At 40.0% G+C, this 18937-nt stretch overlaps 1 protein-coding gene across 2 annotated transcripts in view; it reads right to left on the reverse strand.

Annotated features, from left to right (window-relative positions):
* LOC149537197 (uncharacterized) overlaps positions 1-18937 on the reverse strand; it is a 288523-nt gene that overhangs the window by 84073 nt on the left and 185513 nt on the right. The window contains exon 3 of one of the 2 annotated variants that reach the window (XM_089807357.1): positions 2068-2241. In XM_089807357.1, coding sequence (XP_089663483.1) covers positions 2068-2241 — 174 coding nt within the window. Of the gene's footprint in view, positions 1-2067; positions 2287-18937 lie in introns of both variants that reach the window. The other variant, XM_089807356.1, reaches the window with a different exon arrangement.

The raw sequence follows: 18937 nt of genomic DNA on the forward strand, positions 1-18937 counted from the left end.
TCATCATTGTGGATTCTAATCCATTGGGCTCTATCCAAATAATACTTGTAGCATTCATGCTATTGGATCGAAATCACAAAACTTTCAATCAAAATGATTAAGAGAAAAGTGCAGCTAGAGACGCGACCTCGCTTTGTAAACAGAGGGTTGATTCCCTTCAATGCTGGTATGAACTGATGAAGCATAGCACGACTCCTTGACTATCGATCAACAAGCCTCTAGCAATGCGAGTATGAAAAACAATCACAAAAAGGCAAATCACAAGTAGAGAAAATGACCACAGATATGTCTACCATGATATGAAATCAACCAGGTATGGATGCAATTCACGAAGGAATTCAACGACATAGTGAATACAACTCTATGATATGAACAATTGCATACAAGAATGTAATTTGCAAACATGTATTCACAGGACTATAGATGCAATGCAGGTAGCAGACTCAAACGCAAATTTAGATATGAATTTGAGTGTAAAAGCTAGTATGTTCGTAAATCACACCAAAGAAGAACAATTTCCCCTTTCCAAATGCTTGCTTGATATCACGACATGCACTCCCGATTGGAGTTACAAAAAAGATGAGAGAAGGTGGTGGAGGCATGAGTTACTTTCTTGGCTTCATAAAATTAAAAGGTCTATAGAACAAATGGCTATTTCAACAATATCAAAAATAGGCTGCTGGAAATATAAAGATCAATGACTCAAAATAATAATATTAAAACATTGCCAAAGGTGGAATTATTGATTTTCTCTCAATGTGTTAATATAAAGACACCATCTTGTATCTACCTATACTCGTATATGCATGTACACAGACACACACACACACACATATATATATATACATAATATTATAAATATACGTACTCGTGTATGTGTCATATTTTAAGTAACCATATACATTCATGTATGTCATATTTGAATTTGTGCATATATACGCATATATATAGATGTATGTATATGTATGTATATGTATATATATATATATACACACACATGTACAGGTACATGTAGGTACCATGGTATCATTATATTAAGACATGTCAATCATAATAGGAAGCTCTGAGATCATCCCAAATTATAAAGTTAACAATTTGTTCTTAGCTTGATTATTTTATTATCTTATTAGGTGTGTTGAACAATTAGCTCATGGTGATCACTTGGTAAACCTACGTAGTCTAGTTTTCCCTTGACCAAAGTGGTTTAGGACCCATACGTGTTAGTTCAATGGTAGGTGGTGCCCTCATACCCTTTCCTTTTCCGGCAATGATTTCGCCTCCTTCGTCACGTTCCTACAAAAGAAGTTTACCATGGTAATAACATATTTTATAAATCATTTTAATGATATCAAATACCTGAGTCAACTAACCTTTTCCAATTCATATGACATCATATTGATTAACCAATATTTATTATTTCCATGAAATCATAACGAATAACCAATACTTCAATTTCACATTAACCCATAAGAAATAACTGATTTTCACCTAATCAACTCGAGTTCACATGAAGTCTCAATGGCTATATAGAATATTCAAATTGAGCAAAATAGGGGATGTAACAAGGGGCATTTTGGTTTACATCCCTCTTAGGCTTTCGGAGTAGAAACGGCTTTGGGTAGATACATCACGTCTCATCTTCCAAACCCTAAACTGTTTGTGAAGTATTATTAATGATCTATGAATATAGTATGGTTTGACTAACCCTAAAAACTAACATATATGTGTGTAATATTGCATATGTCTTTCATGTTGTGGTTGCAAGTTCCAAATCCAAGATTGTATTATTGAGGAGGGATTTATTTGATAAGATGTAACCTAACCCTAATTTGTTGCAATTGTAATTTTGGGGCATAACTCTAGGGAGAATTAGGAAGAGGACATCACATTGTTTGAAGTGAGGATCATTTATAATTTTATGACATGCAGTTTCAGGAATTTGAGAGAGAAATGTACTGCTGCTGGGAAGCCAAAGAATTAATCATATCTATATAATATAGCTGAACGAAAAAGCAATAGCTAGAGCTTATTCAAACTAATTAATTAGCCAAGTTTAATGATTCATACCCCATGAATGAATTTGAATTTTGATTCAGGTATACCAACAGCAGTAGCAGCAGCTTTTGCATATTTCTCCATTTGTATATTTGGATCAATGCCCACGACTGAAACATTTGCTCCACTTGCATAATACTTAATATTGGGCCCCGTACCAATACCCAGCTCCAAAATTGTTTCAGCCTGTCCTTTCAGGGGATTCAGCAATTGAGCCTTATAACTTGCAACCTTATTATTCCATAAACATGAAAACAACAGTAAAACTTTAAATTATCTTGTAAACTAGTTATGGCATAACCAAAGCCTTCACCACCAAATTCAAGAGTTAACAAATGCAACATAGTTGATCTAAGCATTCCACCAACTCAGTTATTCAAGTACAAAAAATACAGAAAACTCATTTTGCTTGTATTCAAAGTATTACACTTATGATCAGAAGGCTATCTGCACAATTAGAGAAAGGTGAATATTCTGTCCATTTCCTTTTTTAAATGATGTAATTATTTGACTATAACATTGAACTACAGATAATTAAGAATTACATCTCAATGAACTTCCTATGGCAATTCTTGCTGTCATCTCAAACCCAAAAATCTAAGAGAAGAGTTCCAAACAGTGAATAATAGATAACACAGAATGACATCTCAATGAACTTCCTAAGACAGCGCTTGCTGTCATTTTGAACCTGGAAACAATACAAGGAACCAGTTCAAAACATTATGGAAGATGTTTTATATTCTAAGTTTGATTTCAACTTGTTTTTTCCTTCAGCATATCTGCGGATATCTTCTTTTGAAAAACAATACAAGCAAACAGGTAAAAACATTATGGAAAATGTTTTACTTTCTAAATCTGATTTGCACTAACTTTTTGTTCTTTAAAAATATCTATGTATATCTTATTTTGAGTGTTGTTTGAATAAGTTATAGAGCAGATTGAATGTGGCAATATCAAGCACCAAGAGCACACTCTTTCCTAATACTAGCAATATAGCCAAAATAGAAGCAGAAATTGTGAATAAGTCATATTGACTTGCCAGCTAGTTATGCCAGTGATCTGGTACAGACAGGAATGCCAGTTTTTCCCTTTAATAGTCGGACTTGGCATGATTTCTGAGGACAGGGTTAGTTTTTGAAAAAAATTGATTTGTTTGCAATTAAACTGTTTTTCTCAATTTCACAGATTTGGGTTGTCTAAGAAAATAAGCATTTGATTGATTAGGCCACATGGAAAGGCATTCATTCCTCAGCAAATATTGATTCCATTCTCATTCAGTTAGGGCTAAATTACTGCTTTATGGCCTTGAAGGCTGCATTTGTTGATTTCTTTTTCGTTTATTTGGTTTGAGATGACAAAAACTGTGATCTTCCCTAAATTATAAAATTTATGAATTAGAACTTTTCCCAATAAAGCCCAAATTGATTGATTTAAACTTATACATTTGGTTTCTGAGTCAAACCTTACCCTGAGCGTTGGTACTATGAGTTGTCGAATAACTATATATTATCAAATACAAACTATGATGAATATTGGAATGTACGTTACTTAGCTGAATTGAGGGGAATCTCTGTACCTGTAAAACTGAACTTGCATAAATGATAAATAATGCAACAAATATTATGACTCTTGAAGAGGATTTGATGATTAATATAAATAGTTTTTCATCACATTAATTTGTATCCTTCTTGTCTGCTAATGCTAGGTTTAACATGATCTAGAGTTCACAACCTACCCTCCCTCCTTGAAAACCCTTCTTTTAAAGTGTGATCTATTCCTGATGTTCTAAAAAATGTTTTGAGACTCTCATGGAGCATCATTTTCATTAATTTCTCCACTTGACAGGACATTCCATCACTTTATCTTTCCTTCATTGATTTTATTGAACTTGTGTTATTCTTCCACAAAGGTTAGTCACTAGTCTATTCAATCGAATACTGTTGGCTAACAAGGAGGGTTAGGGAATCTTGAAAACAATATCACGGTGATTTCATTTTTTGATAGTTGAATGAGCATAATGTTTTTCCCTAGAGCCTTTTTGGGTTAATTCCCCTGCACTTATTACATTTCGTAAGTCAGTTATGGGCACCAAAAGAGATAATCAACATGCTTGCTTTTAGTATTCTTAGTGGGTCAAATTTCGATTATCATCTCGACTTTGATATAGTTATAAGTCAAATCAAAGATTTAACTTTATTGCTATTTTTATTTATTTATTTAGTGAAGGGACTATAGAGGCCAAATATTAAATTAAGAATGATTTATTTTGACGGGCTTTTATTATTTAATGCTACATTGGGAAATTACAAAGGAATGGTTCTTATTAAATACAAGCCTAAAAGCATTTCTGAAAAAGTACTAAAAAAGAAAAAGTGGTTTTTTCAAAAAAATGAAAAAACTTTCCCAAAAATAGCAAAAAATAAAGCTTTTTATTTAAAAAGCAACTAAAGGATTGGAGCTCTCATTTGGGCATATTGAGTTTGATTGTTGACATTGCTTCCATTTGGAGAACATTGCTTCTCATCTTTAGTATGTGAGAAACAAAAACCCTTGCAAGTGACATCCTCCACATTGTTTTTATTATTTTCAATAGTCTAGAAAGGGGGGTGACTTTTATAGCACCGCAACACCAAGGGTTGTAAAGAAATCAACAAAACATTAACAAAGGCATTGTATGTTACAAATCAAGGCAACAAATAGCACACTACCAACAAAGTAACTAGTCTTCCTTGAAAAGACTGCTTTTGGAACAAAAGACGACAACTAGTCACAATACAAAGGTGGAAAAAGGCCATTAACAACCTCCAACCAACAACCCGCAATGGTGCAATATAATAAAGGGATTTTAAAAGGCTCCCCAAGCCTTCACATTGGGTAACAAAATGTTGTCCAAAACCATCTTGTAGCAAAAAATCACCATCCCAATTGAAAATTCACCCCATTTGCAGAACTTCTTTCCACCTCAACAAAAAATTGAGCACACATCTATAGGAACTAAAAAGGAAGAGACCAACAAAAAGGAAAGAACAATACAAATCCATCCCATGTCCAAACAAGTTACAAAAAGGAAAATCCCGCAAAGTTACAAACCTCCTTTTTCACAAAGAAAGTCTCCACTCCCATAGGAACCGTGAAAGAGGAAGAAAAAAAATAGTGTCAAGCCCACATCATGTCCAACGAAATGCCACCCACATTATTAAGGACAAGAACAACCCTAAAACCTATTGCAATCCTCCATAGACCAGAACAATCCTTCGAAAAATATCAACAAACAAAAAGGCCACACAAAAGAAAACAAGAACATTATCCTTACTCGGTAGAGTGGACAATCCAAACAAAAAGACAAAGAAAACCAAAAACGTCAGAAACTTCCATCAGGACTCACTCCTAAACCACAACTCTCAAGAAGGGCATCCTAAGAGATAAATATCAATCGACTAAGACCACATTCACATGATGTTACTCCAATAGGTTTGGCTTCAGTGAGAAGTCAAATGAAAGATTTCTGCTAAGCATAGAGAAAAGCAGAAGCCACATCCACAATACCCAAGCAGCAAAGAGAATGTAGAGGCCAAAACCAAACCAAGTGTCATCTCAAGACTGACATTCATCACTTCCATCCCTAGAAAGAGCTAGACATAGCATCTTTGTCCTAGAAGGCTACACGAATAGAGCTTCAAATCCTAAAAGAGATTTCCCAACCAAGATCTTAAAATAGGGAGCACAAGTATTCCTCCAAGCATAGCTCCAAAATTGCAGAGCATACACTCTATGCCCCATAAACCACCTCTTCAAAGGAGACAACACACAAAATAGGTCAAAGTGGAGAACATCTAGCAAAACCTAGCCTCAAAGCTATCATGGAACAACTCGAAAACCTCCAAATGGAATCCCACAACATGCAAAAACTAAACCAAGAAAGAGACACAACAGTTCAAGGACCAAATGCATTGAATACCGACACACCAAGCGCATCTAATAAACACCAAGAATGATACCATGCGCCCAACATAGGATGTCATCACTAATCTCCACTCACCAAAACACAAAAATGTTTCCAACAAAAGGAATCATAGCAACATGAGGAGAACCACTATAAGAGAAAATTCCTAGAACCTAGCATCACTGAACAACAAAGTCTCCTTTCCCCAAAGCAAAGAGAAAAATTCCATCACATGACAAGGGAAGACCAACACCACCTCTTCCCCATGGAAATGGGTAGATAAAAACTAGTCAAGAGAAAAATTCAAAAACCAAAACAAGGTCTTCAAAGAAGCAAAAGGCAGACGCTAAAGAACACAGGAAAAAAAATGCCGCTCCAATGTGGTGGATTCCCAAAGGGAGCTAGTGTCTCTAAAATTCTTGTGGGTGTTCCTGAGACAAGAAAGGGGTTGGGGTTAGCGGCCTGAAAGTGCAAGGTCATTCAATTTCAAGTGATGGACGACACTTGGCATTGCAGGCAGTCGCGGAGGATTATGAGCCTTTGAAATGGAGACTACAATGACCAAGTTTAGTCTGTTTTGAGATTGGAGACTCATCCCACAGGGTGTGAGAAAAAGACATGGGTTGTGCAACCTTGCAGAAGGGGAAACAAACAGTTGGATTGATTTGTGGTCCTGGGATTTTGCGTAGGAAATCATCCCATGAGAGCGACGCGCATTTGCAGTGACATGGAGATGTTGAGGTTGCTCATGGGCAGGGTAAGTATCGAACAAGACAAACTTCATTTATTTTGGCCCAAAGTACATTGGTATCAATGGCCAAAGCTTGTTTGGTGGTGTTAGATGTAAAGTTGCAAGTGGTAAATCACAACTTGGTTATTTCCTCAAATTTAGGGTCGATTGGGCATTTTAGAGGCCTTTGGCCGAGTCTAGTCAATCTTCATAAAAAGTTTACAAAATTTTGGGAACCGATCCTTGATAGGTATGTTAAAATTTACCTTGCACCAAAAGGGTTTTTTATTTTTGTGTTTGAAAAAGGACAAGATAAGAAAAAGGTTTTGTGTGATTATCAATGGTATTGGAAGAGCAAATTTTCTTTGAAGTTCAAGCCATGGCACCCAGATTTCAACCCGAATAATGAATTTTTTGATAAAATTTGTTGGTAGGACTCCCTAATCTACCTTGACATTTGTGGTTCAATTCTTTCCTTGAATCTTTGGGTGATGCTATTGAAGACTTTCTCATGGTGGATGAGGGCTCTTGTAACCTACTCTACTCAACCTTTGCTTGAATTCTATTGGAGATGGATATTACTAAAGGGCTCCTTGCAAAGATTCTAATTAAAACTTCTAAGGGTAATTGGACTCGACTCTTAGATTATGGATGTATTCCATTCCAATAAAGATTGTGCTTTCAAATTGGCCACATGGCTATGGAGTGTGTCAAAGGGAGGGTACACATGCCAACTTCGTGGTGGAAGGATGTTACATCCCAGCACTACATGGTGGAGAAGGTGGAACCGCAAAAGAGTTTAGCTCAAGCAATTTTGAGGGATTGAAAGTAGTTGTCGTCGGTAGAAATTTTGTATCGGCCGACGGGTCCCTTCGGAAAAAAAGTCTTGTTATGTAGCCGACGAGTAAATAGTTTGTAGCGGGCATAATGTATCGGGCCAACGGACTCCTTCAGGAAAGTTCTTTGGAAAGTATTTATAACCCCTTCAGGAAGCATTGTAATCATCATATCTTACCATCGAAGCATAATGTACTGCGGGCATATGCGAATAATAAGAAGAGTTCTGCTGTTTTCTGTTCATGTTCGTATTCATTGTCTGTTTCTTAAATAATCTATCCGGTAAACATTTGGCGCTGTTGCCCGATGGACCTGGTACGCAGGTAGGTGGATATGAATTAAATGCCGAATCAGTTGAACAAAGATAAGAGTAAGCTGAAGGAAAAAGATGACATACGCGTTGCGCAGGAAAATTTAATTTTGGCTCAGAAGATAGAGCATCGAAGGAGAGTTCAGAAGATTGTCAATGGAAACAAGAGCGCGGAAGGATTGTTGAAGGAGACTCGACAACGGCTTGATTTGGTGGAAGAAGCGAGGGAGGAGTTTCTGAACCTGCATACGCCACAGGAAGAGAATCCTGACGGAAGGAGATCGAATCGCACGGCTCGGAGTGCCGAAGGAGCACGAGCATGGAGTGACCTCTTCGTTCGAGATATACTTCCGGAACGAACAGCTTCGGTTAACGAACCCTCTTCTTCACCAAACAGCGCGGAAGTCCAAAACAGCGCAGGTGTTGCAAACAGCGCGGGTGTTGAAAACAGTGCGGAAGCCGAAAACAGCGCGGGTGTGCGGAACAACGTGGGTGTGTAGAACAGCACGGGTGTCCACAACAGCGCGGGTGTGCAGAACAGCGCAGGTGTTCAAAACAGCGTGGGAGCTCAAAACAGTGCGGGAGTGCAAAACAGCGCAGGTACACAACAAACCCCTTGACATAGAGTGATAATGGCAGGTCCAAAGGAAAAATTGCCTAAATTTGATGGTGATGAAGCAACTGATCCCATTCGACATTGTAAAACATGTGAAACGATCTGGAGGGCAAATGGCATAACAAATACAAACGAATGGATCCGACAATTTCCTACTACCCTACGGGGTGTTGCCATTGATTAGTTTACTGATACTGATCCACAGAAGTTAAACAGTTGGGACAACATTAAGGAGTTCATCGCAGAATTTCAACTTCTACGTGACGACAATGAAATTGTAGCGGAGATATTCAATACCAAGCAAAAGAAGAATGAAACAGTATGGGTCTTCGCCAGGAGGTTGAAGGACTTAATCAGTAAAATGGAGAATAGGCTGGCAGATGGGCTCCAGAAAAGATGGTTCATTGAAGGCCTTCACCCAAAGTTGCGGAAAAAGATGAAGATCAAGCCACCATCGACATACGATGAAGCGTACAATCGGGCAATGAACCTCGAAAGTGACCAGAAGACAAAGAAGAAAAAGAACAGTTCGTCCGATTCAAATGACGATGCATCTCCAGGAGAGGATAGCAACGATGACGAGGGAAGCAACAGGAAGGTCTGTGTCCTCCAGAAGGATATGATACAGATGATGAAGGAATTCAAAAACATGAACAAGGAGACTAAGGATAATGACCTATTGTGCACGGAGTGTAAGAAAGAAGGCCATACGAAGGGATCTTGCCCGAAAGATCAATTTTGTGAAATCTGCCAGATCCTGGGACACTCAGTAAAGGAATGCCCTTTCAATTTAAAAACAAGGACATCGCAGCAAGTGTTCCTGACACAGGAGGCATCCTCGTCAGGAGCGAACGGGAACACCAGTACGGAAGGAGCCACATCGGGCGGATACAGAAACAACCGGCACGGTCAAAATAACAACAATAGCAGCAACAACAATACAGGCGGAAGGAGTCGAATTCAGTATGATGCGAATGGTCGACCGATTGTTCAATGCCGCGAATGCAATCTGTGGGGTCACTTCGCCCGAGAGTGTACAACGGTGAACACACCGAAGTTGTTATGCAGATGGTGTGGACCTGGTGATCATGAAGATGCTAGGTGTCCGAAGTCGGGAGTAAACTTGATCACCGTCCGGACGGACGAAGAAGAGGTTTTTGGCCATCACATGACAGCAAGCGAAAGTGTACCCCGACCTGGCGGAAGAAAAGAAGAGACTGGAGGAAGCACGGGTAGAGATCCAGAAATCAACACAGGCAGAAACAGCACGACTGAAGGACACGCCGAGTACTTCCGTACGGAACTGCGCAGAACAGAACATTGTATGGAAAATTTTGCAAGCCGAGATACCCGTCAGGATAAGTGATCTGTTGCTCACTATGCCTCAACTTCGATCGGCACTCACAAACATCGTTCCCGCTGCTAAACTACCAGGAGAACATGGAAGGGAGCAAGAAAGTTGAGGAAGTACAGCGGACAAAAAGGAGGAGAGTGGCGCAAGTACAGAAGATCCGATATTGTTAGCCCTCTCATCCGAACGCCATCCGGCAGTCGTCGAAATGGGAATTCTCGGGACTGTATTGACGGAAACAATTGTGGAAGGAGGGTCCGGTGTCAATGTGTTGCCTGAAGACACTTGAAAAAAGTTGGGACAGCCGACATTGTGGCCACCTACCTTCCAGTTGTTAACAACAGATCAACATGGAATCAAGCCATTGGGAGTACTCACAGCGCAACCAGTGACAATTGGAACACAACCGTTCCTGTTGGACTTTGTTGTGATCCCACTGAAGCGGAGAGGATATGATGCCATTTTGGGCCGGGGGTGGCTGATACAAGCCAAGGCAAAGCACGATTGGAAGAAAAATACTTTATCACTTGAAAGCAAAGGCCGAAAGTATGTCATCGATCTACACACTCAGATGGTTGGAGAAGAAGCTCTATCGTCGGATTCCGAAGGAGAAGATGATGAGAGGAGGCAGAGTATGGAACCCGATCAGGAGGGAGTCCTACGATTGGAAGGAGATGACGATCTGGATTCAGTAAATGGTCTTTACCACTGGCAGATAGAGGATTACGAGCTCTTTCCAAGTTGTAATATGCTAAGGATCGACGAAGGTAAGAAAGAAGGAGGAAATGTATGTTTGAAGGAACATGGAGAAGCCGAAGGAGGAAATGAATGTCCAAAGGAACACAGAGAAGCCGATGGAGGAAATGAATGTCTAAAGGAACATGGAGAAGCTGAAGGAGGAAATGAATGTCCGAAGGAACACAGAGAAGCCGATGGAGGAAATGAATGTCTGAAGGAACATGGAGAAGCCGAAGGAGGAAATGAATGTTCAAAGCAATACAGAGAAGCTGAAGAAGAAAACACGGGTATGACTGAAGCTGAAGGATAGAACATACAGTACGAACCCAAAAGGACAGATTCTACTATACGACTGCGCAGGAAGAAAGTATTACGTCGAACCACAGAAATAGTAGAAAGGTACCAGCAGCAAGGAAGACACGATACGGTCTGCACAGGCAACAAAGCGGAATGGTTTAATAAAAGTTGCAAAAGTACAAAGTGAATGTGTTATTGACAAACAGAAGGGGCAACTAACGGAGTCCATGGTAGTGAACTTCGGGAACAAACTGGGCGATATGGAGATGACACAGAACAGGCGTAGCAAGTTTCAACTTGAACAGTGGAATGAGATCAAACCAGGCAAGTTCAAGGTTAAGTGGGTCGGGCCGTATCAAATTCGGGAAGTAGGGGACAATGGAGCAATCAAATTATGGACTTTGGATGGACACGAAGTGCCTCAGGCAGTGAAAGCCAACGTACGGATTTCATGTTTGCAGTACGGTTTTTAAAGCCAACGTATGGATTTCATGCTTGCAGCAGGATTTTGAAAGACAACGTACGGATTTCATGTTTGCAGTACGGTTTTTAAAGCCAACGTATGGATTTCATGTTGCAGTACGGTTTTTAAAGACAATGTACGGATTTCATGCTTGCAGTACGGTTTTTAAAGACAATGTACGGTTTCCATCTTCAAAGTTGGTATACGGTTTTGTTGTGGTACGATTTTTTCTTGCACTGTACGGTTTTTAAAAGTTGCACTAAAACCGCCGTACGGATTTTGATAGCCTTGGAAGGTTGACGTACAAAATTTGGTACGGATTTTGATAGCCTCAGAAGGTTAACGTACGGAATTTGGAGCCAAAATTTGTTATTTTCCATCATACGGATTTTGAAGACTTGGTGGGATATTGCAGTATGGCTTTTCCAGAAGATTGAAATAGTGAAGATGCCTTCAGAATTGTTTCATCAAAACCCGTGTGCATGGCAGCTCCAAGAAGGAGGCATCCATATGCAATCAGCAGACAGTGTCAAGATTGAAGCCGTACGGATTTCATCACAGAAGGGTGACAGGAGGTTTTCTAAAAAAAAAACGACGACAGAATCAAGTTGTTTAGAATGAGTGACAGATGATGCCAAAGGGAAGGGGACGCATCCGTGGTTGCCAAAAAGAGTGCAAAATCGGCAGATAATGACAGAAATGGTGTGTTCCATGCATTTCTGTGTGGGTTGCGAAGTGCTAATTTGGTCTTGGCGGCGAGGGGCGCTGCCCCTTGACCCCACCGGAGGCGTTGCCCCCTGGACCCCTAGTCGTTGCGGATATCAGTCGTGGGAGTCTGACTAGTTGAAAAGACTTGGAGCTGCGGCAAGCATGGAGTGTCTGTGTATCAGAGGCACTGAGAGTAGGTGTTGGCCGTGAGGCTGTCTTGGTGGATGCGTAGAGAGCTCGGGAGGAGCTGATCATCCAGTTGGAGGCAGTGCAGCAACACTTGGTTCAGTGTACTCGAAATTGGAAGGCAAAAAGCGGCACAGGTGGCTATCAGGATCAGATGTCAGATTGGCTAAGGTGACAGATGTCAGAGATTTTGTAATAGTCGTCAGGAGATGACTTTTCTTTTTGGGGGGGATGATGTCGTTGGTAGAAATTGTGTATCGGCCGACGGGTCCCTTCGGAAAAAAGTCTTGTTATGTAGCCGACGGGTAAATAGTTTGTCGCGGGCATAATGTATCTGGCCGACGGACTCCTTCAGGAAAGTTCTTCGGAAAGTATTTATAACCCCTTCGGGAAGCATTGTAATCATCATATCTTACCATCGAAGCATAATGTACTGCGGGCATATGCGAATAATAAGAAGAGTTCTGCTGTTTGCTGTTCATGTTCGTATTCATTGTCTGTTTCTTAATTAATCTATGCGGTAAATAGTAGTCACCTCTTAAGGAGAAAGAGGTGCATCCCACATTAAGCATGGACAAAATGATTGACATGGTTTGTGATGATGGGATTCAGTTTAAGGGGGTTGCCACTCCAATAGGTAAAGAGAGAAAAACTCTAGCGGAGACATGAATGAATGATCGGGAGTTGGGGAGGAGCCAATCACAACAAGATATCATGGATGTAGAGAAGGCCCAGGATGATGTTGATTGTGATTTTGTAAGGCAAGACGAGGCTTCCCAAGGCGAAGATGGGTGGTGTACTTTGAAAGGCGGGAAGAGTAGGAAAGAAAATGGTGGCTCTTTTGAAATGACTCTTTGCTCGCATACAAAGAGAGACAAAAATTGTAAATCTTAAAAGTGATTTATCACTAGATAGTGTGTAAATGTACTATTGAAGGATATTGTATTGGGGGGAAGGTTGTTGGGTTAGAGAAGGGCCCTTGTTTTGGATGTAAGGTATTTTGTAAAATAGTTAGTGTGCAAACCATGTCTTCAGTGAAAATAAGATTTTTCGTCCATTTACTGTCACTCTAAATTAACTTAAAGGAAAAGGAGACCAAATGATATAACTCAAAATCTAAAATTAACATACACCAGCATCCTAAGTTCATTAATGTTACCCACATTTCATATAATTTCACTAACTGGTGGCAACATCACAGGTATATATTAACAAATGCAGTATAAACAAATATTGGAGGAATTAATTTAAAGACAGACCTGTGACTCGTTGATGTGTGTTGATGAAGTGGTCCGGTTCTATAGTGATGGATATATCCTGCCTTCACCCATAACACTCCAGCATAGTTGTCAACAACTTTGTATGTTCTCTCTGGAGTCCACTGCTATATACTCTTTGTCCTGCCTTCTAAAATTCTTGCAACTGCAACCACACACTGCCCGCGGCCTAGGAAATGATGGGGAGATACGTCTTATACTCTCTATCCTGCCCAACTGCCGTGAAGTATTACTGCCACTACTCTTCCCAAAATGCGAATATTAACCAATACGTTTGCTACAAATGACGACTTTGCCAGAATCCAACGTCATTTCCACAAGTCAATAAAACCTGACACCATTACCTGTTGCTTTCCGAGTAGCCTCAATCTGATGGATATCACGTCTTCACTTTCTGAGATGTAGTCACTTCCTCCTTGCCGATATCTACCTAAACCTAAATAATAATTCAAAAATGAGGTGCTGGGGTGACATCCAACTTCTTCAACAACTCGAGGGTTTTCATCCTCACAATTTACTAGTCACATTAAAGCAACCAGGCTTTTAAAATTTGAATAGAAGCATATATTCGTTGTGTCTTTCCCAAGAATGAGCCTCTTCTTTATAATCTCGAAGTGAGGGAAGAGTGTTGGAATAAGAGATGTGGGATAAAACACCAATTTCGTCTTCTAGTCACTTAAGTCACTTTATAAAGTGAATGTCTTAATAAAACATAAAGTAACTTTATTAAAGTACTTTAAGACATTAAATGATGAACTTAAGACAATTCTTCCCTTGTGACTGGCAGGCATCCTTACTGTTAATGTCGTTAATCTATCTGGATGTGGAGATAGATTAACTAGGCACCAAAAGAACTAGCGCGAAAGAGGGGACATGACAGTCCTCCCATCCTGGGATTGCTTGCCCTCAAGTAATCTCAATGTTGGATGCTATAAAAGACTCACCTTCCCAAATGGCATCTTCATATGGTAAATCCTTCCAACGGACTAGATTTTCTCTGACAGATCTGTTTCACAGCTTCTTTTCCCTGGTCCCAATCACCTTTGTCAGCTCCAAAACAAGTCTACCCTCCTTGTCAAATGGGGCAAGCCTTCTGATGGTACAATCTGCTCACCAATTACCTTCTTGAGGCATGAGACGTGAAACACATTGTGGATTCGACTGTCACTTGGCAAATCCAACTCGTAAGCAACCTCACCATTCCTCTTGGTGATGCAATAAGGTCTGTAGAATTTGGGCTCAAGCTTCTCTGACCCACTTTTCTTCAGGGAGCTCTGTCTATATGGCTGGAGACAAAGATAAACCATGTTACCTATCTCAAAGCTCCGCTCTGTACAATGTCAATCAACATATACCTTCTGTTGGTTTTGTGCCTGCTGAATATTATCTCTAAGAGATCTGAGAATATCCTGTTGATCTTGGACCCAATCTTTGGCTAAGGGAGTCTTGCTGTCCTATAAAGCCAAATCAATGAAAAAGAGAGGTACGTAGCCATAAAGAGCATGAAAAGGAGTCATCCGAATAGACATATGATATGTGGAGTTATAGTAATACTCCCCCAAATACAACCACTTAACCCAAGCTCTTTGCTGACCTGCAATGTAGTGTCTCAAAGACCCTTTCACCCATTTATTCACTATTTCGATTTGACCATCTGTCTGTGGGTGATAGCTAGTACTAGGAGTCAACTCTGTACTTGTCAATCTGAAAACCTCCTGCCAAAAGGTGCTAAGAAGCCTGCTCTCCCTATCACTCATGATAGTCCTAGGTAATTCATGATGACAAAAAATCTCTCGAAAGAACAACTCGGCCACCTAGGTAATTCATGATGACAAAAAATCTCTCAAAAAAATCTTCTGTTTGGCTTGCAGGCAATGAAGCTTGCGGAGGGTTTGGAAGACCACAATGGCACTAAAGCAGGTGTAAGATCTTTGCTAAGTCCAATTTCACTTCAAAACACCAAGAACTCAGAGCAATTAAGTGAGTAGAATGTTGCAACCATATCAAAGATAACTTAAGAACCTCCATCAAGTTTGACCCAAATTTAGTACAAGTCCTACCATAGACTAACGACTAAGCACACCCTTTAATCTCTGAACCTTGTCAAATGTATTCAAGAAATGAACAAGATAGACTTCATTTTGTCACCAAAAATGTGAAATCCACACACCTCGCCCACGAGTGATAACATGGACCCCCTTTGCACTTGCAAAGGCCCCAAACCAAAATGCTCTCCGACTGAGGGAAGCAGAAAGATTTCAAGTCAAATGACTGGATACAAATCAAACTCGAGCTCCCTCACAACATCTAAACTAAGCAACTAAAAGAAAACTATTCTAACCAACTCTAAACTAAACAACTAAAAGAAAACTATTCTAACCAACTGAAAGGGAAACTAAACTACCCAACTGAAAGGAAACTAAACTACTCTCCTGAACCAAATGGTCCAAGAGAAATCTAACCTAACTATGTAGAAGAATCCTGAAGGGATGACACAAACCAAACTAATATATACACCTAATGTAGTATGGCTTCTCAAGATGTTCAAGAGTATCAAGGATTGGGTAAGGGTTCTTAGTTTAGCATTTTTATCCTTGTACTTTGAGAAAATATTTATCACCCAATTTTCAAAATCGGGAGAACTATCATGCAAGACCAAAAGTTGAGGCAATTCATGTGGTCTATGGTCAATCCAAATGCAAGTTTTATTTCCTAAACCTCCATAATCAAAATAATAATTATCAAAATTTTCAACATTAGAAGCAAGGAAAGAAACAACCTGGCATGTCTCAAGCAGTAGTTCATGTTGAAATCCTTGTTGATTATTCACATGTTTAGGAGGACGCAGTTGGTGGTGGATTCCCCCTCTGGTGGTAACATCAAACTCACAAGTGTTCAAGATAGGATAACTCTTGTGGTCAAGCCCTTGGAATACTGCTTTAGGTGGCTTGTCCTTATATAGTGTGAACCATGCATCCTTTTGTGTATTACTAAGTGCATCCTCAAAAATCAAGGATTCCTTAATGAGGTCTCCTTCATATATTTCCCAACTTGTTCGAATACAATATCCAATTGTGACATCAACCCAAATTGCTCTTCATCATCCTCACCCATGGTGTTGCTTGTAGATTTCTCTTTAGGAACATCTTGCAATTCTCTATGTAGAATCTTATCAAGCATAGAATTCTCATGATTGAAAGGAAGATCATCAAATGACTTCATAAATTCATCATCAACTTCAATAATAGGTGGTAATTTTTCAGGAGGTCGAAGTTGATGGTGAACCATGCCACTTGTAGTAACTTTATCATCTCGAAATACATTTGGAAATGAATCAACTTCCCTCATGATATCATTTAGCACCCCCCCAAAGGTTGTAGTATCTCTAATGGTTTTGTCAACTTGTTCCCTATACCTTGATTCATCTATGATAACTTTTAATTCCTCATTTGTCCTGTCCACCCAATTGCCTTCTATTTCATGGGTATGTGAAATTTCTTGCAAGTCATCCTCAAGAATTTGACTTTGTAGCATGTGGGAAAGTTCGCCAAGGACCACATCCTCAAACTTGGGGTGATTATTTTCTAGTTCTTCATTATGTAGATCTTTTTCTTCTGTGTCTCCCCTTCCTTTGATGAAATTAATTGTCCTTGATTTTATTTTCATCACCTTCTCGTGAAGTGACACGTGAAAGTTCTTCCTCTTGATTGTCATCATCATTATACTCAACCATGATTCCTTGATGCAACTGATTTCTTTCTTCACCATTTAGTTCCCAACATGAGTGACGACTACCACCTTCCTTCAACATCCAACTTGGAATTTGGAAGAAACAGTTGTCACCCCCCAGAGATATCTCCTCGTACCAACCCACTTGGAACTTGGTCAAGTCAATGATATCTTGGCAAGATGGGCATCTAAATTCTGAATGTGAAAGACTATGCACACGGCACCAAGTATCTCCTCCATATTCACTTCTTGGTTTCTTATTGATATCTTCTTTGAACTCAACAAAGTCTTCTGAATTGACAAGCACCACAAGATCATACACTTGTGCAAAAGAAATCCTTCCTCGTAATGCCAAGTCTACCCTCAAAGGAACACCAAACAATGCATCTCCTCAAGCTCTGTGGTACTATGTATCCCACATTGACCTGATGCTGCAAGTTGAGATAAATTACAAGGATGCAGTTGTTTGTTCAACTCAAACCAAATTGGGAGAAGATCAATCTGCCTATCCATTGAGAAATCTTTTCTTCTTTTCTCAAGTTTTCCAAATTTTCACTCTTCTAGTTTTTTCAAAATTTCACATTTTTTTGGATTTTTCCCTTTAAAGAGATCTCCTATCTTGGATATACTTGAAAGCTCACTACTGTTGAAAATTCCATGGATAACTTTGTACGGCCCTCCTTCTAGCGCTAGTTTCTATTGATGTGTGTTTTATGACTCACCAAACAGTAGAACAAAATACTGAAATATCTTATCCTCTCTTGAATAAAGTCTTGTGTATGCTAAGATTGCAAGAAGATCATACAATGACTTCAAGGTTCCTTTAATGCCAAGTCTTGACTGTGGATAAGATCGATGGTTGATGTGATTTGTTGATGATCACAAGGGGCCTTACGTGTTTATTTAGATTCATTTCAAGCCATACTAGATGTTTACCGTAAGGGTAAAGTAAATGAACGCATACAGAAAATAACAGCAGAACAGTAGCATAATATTCGCAATAGTAAGTGAATGATGATTTACAATGATCCCGGACGGGATATAAATACTACTGCCGAACCTTCCCGAAGTAGTCCGTCGGCCACAATTATTCTATCCATTACAAACTATTTACCGCCGGACCGTCGGCTACGGAATACCGAAACACCGCCGGACCGTCGGCTACAGAATGCAAAATACCGCCGGAACCATCCAGTCGGCTAACACCATCCCCCCCAAAAAGAAAAGTCGTCTCCTAACGACTGACAAAATATCTTGATAGCCACCTGTGCTGCTTTCTTTGTTTTCAATTCCTCGGTACCCTAAGCCAAGTGTCGCTGCACAGCCTCCAACCGGATGATCAGCTCCTCCCGAGCTCTCTACGCATCCACCCAAACAGCCTCACAGCCAACACCTGCTCCCACTGCCTCTGGTACACAGAAAGTCCATGCCTGCAGCAACTTCAACTCTTCTCAACTAGTCAGACTCCCACGACTGATATCCGCCACGACTGGGGGTCCAGGGGGCAACGCCCCCGGCGAGGTCGAGGGGCAGCGCCCCTCGCCGCCAAGACCAAATTAGCACTTCGAAACCTACACAAAAATGCACGGAACACACCATTTCTATTATTATCTGCCAATTCTGCACTCTTTCTGGCAACCACGGATGTGTCCCCTTCCCTTTGGCATCATCTATCACTCATTCTGAACAACTTGATT

This window comes from Cupressus sempervirens, chromosome 10 (assembly GCF_028749045.1).
Source record: "Cupressus sempervirens isolate cs-2001-9-10 chromosome 10, ASM2874904v1, whole genome shotgun sequence".
Taxonomy (NCBI): Eukaryota; Viridiplantae; Streptophyta; class Pinopsida; order Cupressales; family Cupressaceae; genus Cupressus; species Cupressus sempervirens.